The sequence below is a fragment of the Neophocaena asiaeorientalis genome, unplaced genomic scaffold, assembly GCF_003031525.2.
Source record: "Neophocaena asiaeorientalis asiaeorientalis breed wild unplaced genomic scaffold, Neophocaena_asiaeorientalis_V1.1 scaffold356, whole genome shotgun sequence".
NCBI lineage: Eukaryota > Metazoa > Chordata > Mammalia > Artiodactyla > Phocoenidae > Neophocaena > Neophocaena asiaeorientalis.
In genome coordinates, this window is record NW_020172269.1 from 233,009 (window position 1) to 236,499 (window position 3,491).

At 57.5% G+C, this 3,491-nt stretch overlaps 1 protein-coding gene across 1 annotated transcript in view; it reads right to left on the reverse strand.

Moving 5' to 3' along the window:
• Positions 1-271: 271 nt before the first annotated feature.
• Positions 272-3,491, reverse strand: part of ZNF511 (zinc finger protein 511) — a 4,098-nt gene continuing 878 nt past the window's right edge. Inside the window, exons 3-7 of the mRNA XM_024762385.1 lie at positions 3,427-3,485; positions 2,931-3,132; positions 2,655-2,779; positions 1,383-1,532; positions 272-606 (exon numbers count right to left, since the gene is read on the reverse strand). Coding sequence (XP_024618153.1) covers positions 528-606; positions 1,383-1,532; positions 2,655-2,779; positions 2,931-3,132; positions 3,427-3,485 — 615 coding nt within the window. The 3' untranslated portion in view covers positions 272-527. The remainder of the gene's footprint in view (positions 607-1,382; positions 1,533-2,654; positions 2,780-2,930; positions 3,133-3,426; positions 3,486-3,491) is intronic.

A 3,491-nucleotide genomic window follows, 5' to 3' on the forward strand; every position in this document is an offset into this window, starting at 1 on the left:
TGATGTCATCAAATCGGAGCCAAGCCAGCTGCCGGCCTAGGTCTGCGCTCTGCCCTCCCCGGCCCGGGTCCCTCCCAGCTCCCCAGGCCCACCCGAGGCTTCTGCTCACCTTGCCAAGTGCGGGAGTGAGGACCACAGGCATCTCCCTTGAAGCCCTGATGAGCTGCACAAGCCAGTCACCCCCTCTGAGAAGCGGCCGCTGGAAACAGAGACCTCACCAGTAACTGCTGCTATCTCCCTCCCCCCAACACAGAACGTTGACCAGAGACCGTTAATGATAACCATTTACTCCACGTGTTTCACAAGGACGTTGGGGGGCGGGGGCTGCTCCCCACACCCCAGTCACCGCACGAGGGGGCCCTTCCTGGAATCCGCGGCTCCCCCACAACTTCCCACATAGCCACCGGCCTCGTTCAGTCGGTCACAGGCTCGCGACATGGAGGGCGGCACGGGCCAGGGTCCTGGGGCCCCCACGGCGGGGAGGAAAAGCCTGGCAACACCGCCACAGGGCCGCAGAGGAACCGCCGTTACTGGTGCTTATTTCTCTTCTTGGCCCTTTTAAATCCTCGTGAGGCACCTTGACCAAAACAGATGGTAGATGGTATCCTGAAATGAAAGACACCTTCACGCTAAACTGCTATGCTTTTGCTCACAAACAACCCAATTCATGCTGGCAGTCTCGTGGGCTCACGGGGGTCTGATTCTTGCTCTGGACACTCCCTCTTCCCCCGCGAACCGTGCAGGGTGTCCACTGGCTCTCACCCGGACTCTCCCCTCCCCGGCTGCAGCAGGCCAGCTGCTCCAAACCTGCTTCCGGTGGGAGACGCTCCCCGCCACTGACTACCTGCCGCCAACCACCCACCCCAGAGAATGTGTCCGGGCTCCAGCTCAGGCTCCCTGTGACCCGCCCTCCAGGTGGCACCTGGGACTCACTCTCAGGCCAAATTCTGGGCAACTGTGCGAGGGCAGCTGAAGGACATGAGTTCATCTCCCTGTCGGTTTGAATTTATGGGCGATTTCTTCCACTCCTCCAACATTTACCCCCAAATTAGATTTGAAATCAACTTTATCCCCGATAAAAGCACAGTTAACACTAGAAACACAGCCTCATAGGTTGTAACTCGAGCAATTACACCCTGGGTCTCTCCATCCCAGCTTAGGCCGTGGTCAAACGGGGCAGTGCTTTGCAGTCCTGTGCTGCTGGGGCCCCAGGTCGTCCGAGGGCAGCAGGATGGTTGGCTTTCACCTCCCGCTGAAGCCAACGCTCCAACCCAGGGGTGGTTTCTCTCAGCGGGAACTGGGCCGGCCCAGAGTCAAACCCAGAATTCTCCAGGAGAAGCACAGATTCAGAACCTGCTTCAGAAAGGTGCCCGGGTACTGACCTGTGGCTGTAGGCCCGCCTCTCTCCCGCGGGTGCTGGTGGGGGCTCCACGTGTTCAGAGCAGACTTCCATGGCGTCGCCTTCCGACGGCACCCCGTCATCCCCCGGGGCTTCTGCCAACACCTGCTCAGCGGCACCGGGCATGACTGGGCTGGGGAAGACAGGTGGTGAGGACGCTCCCAGGTGTCAGTGCCTGCAGCCCCCGCTTCCCCCAGGACTGAATTCGCAAAGCTATTTTATGACTGTTTTATCAGAGAGTAATTTTCAGGCTACCACAATGTGGAGAAGTGAATGTTCATATGACGTAAGCCATATTCTATGAATTTAGGTATGATGGTCACACTCCATCTTTTAAAAACAGTATTTTCATGGTGTCACACGGTAAATGACTACCAACGGTACCAAACGTCTCTCCACTACAATGACTGAGAAATTTACTAAAAGCAACCATACAATACTGAGTGTCTCCTCCTTAACACCAGTGTCTCAATCCAGCATCGTACGGTTTTTCTCCTTCAAACGATTCCTTGGAAAGGAAGGAGTTACCTTACACTCAAGGCCTTATAAAAATCTCCCATATTGAAGTCAGTTCTCCAGATTATTCTACTGTGAACAGTAAAGTTCTGTCTGGGGACAACAATCAGTCTGAAACGACTTCAATCAATGCAACTTTTAGATGCTGATGAAGCTTCACCTGAGGAAATCAGTTAATGAAAAGGCAGAGTAACGTAACACGCACTTACGGGCTACTCCCAGAGGTACTTCCCACAGTGCGTTCTGAACAGTAACATGTAACACGTGGCTGTGCCGTCAAGTTTGTAAACATATACTGACGGGAAAAGGGAAAAACCGACGGCCCCACGTGAGGTGAGGGGCTCACGGCCTGGGACAAATTCCCCAAGGCCCACATGAGGATGGAAGGGAGGTGATGAGCAGGGTGGAGATGAAGTGTGAATGTAGAGGGGCGCGGTGGTGTTCCTGCACGCCCGGCAGACCCCAAGATGGTACCCCAGCCACTCCCAGCACAGGCCCGGGGAAGGCAGGCTCTCCCCTTCCCGTCCTCCCTGCAGCCAGGGGGGCCACACACAGAACCACCCCATCTGCTTAACCCCTCTCGGTTAACGACTCCCTATTTGTCAGAGCTTCTGTAACCTGCAGCTAAATGTAACGTTAGCGGCAGGGATGCTGAACGAGGGCATCTGCGCCCTCAAAGTCTATGCACGCAAAGGCTTTCTAGGCTCGGGAGGCGGCTCCGCGACACACCGCCACGCACCCTCTGCTTTTCCTCGGTTTATCGAAGCGGAAGTCCGCAGGGTAGAGATGACGCATCACCAGGTGCTCCTTCCGGTCTCTGCTGGTTCTGAACTTCTCTGTGCAGCCCTCCACCAGGCACTGATACTGAAATGGAAACAGCATCACCCCACCCTGACCCCAGGGCTGCCCATCTCACCGCGCTCTGACCCCAGGCTCTGGCACCATGAGGCACACGGCTCAGGGACGAGCCCCCGTGATGCCTGCCCTTGGCCTCAGCGGGCGAGCCGTCACCCACCATGTCCTGCCGCTCGGCCAGAATCTGGAAGAGGGAGTCGTGCCACTCCAGGATGTGGGTGTCCAGCAGGTGTCCAGAAGGGAAGGCCCGCTTGCAGAAGGAGCAGACGTTTCTGTGCAGAGTGTGGTAGTGGTGCTCGTAATCCTCCAGGGCGTCGAACACCTGGCAGCAGCCGGCCACCTGACACGTGAACTCGGGCACCCTGGCAGAGGAACGCCTGGTGGGGATGCCATTCCACAGCGGACAGAGCGTCGGGCTCCCTGTCACCACTCCCCTTTAAGTGGACTGATAAAGCTTCGGATTTTCTCTTGCAAGCCCAAATCCTACTTTCACAACAATTACATTTTTACAGACAAGCGAGGCGGTGGTGAGGCCAGACACGCAGGCTCCCGTGGTGGTACAGGCAGAGTAGCGGGGCGGGCACCAGGGGCGGGGCGGGCAGAGGGAGGGGCCCGGAGAGGGCAAGAAGGGCCCCTTGCTGGGCCACAGCACTAACCTGGGCCTCTCGGGCGCCCCGCCCACCTGCGTGAGCACATCCTGGAGGTAGAGGTGCCGCTGCAC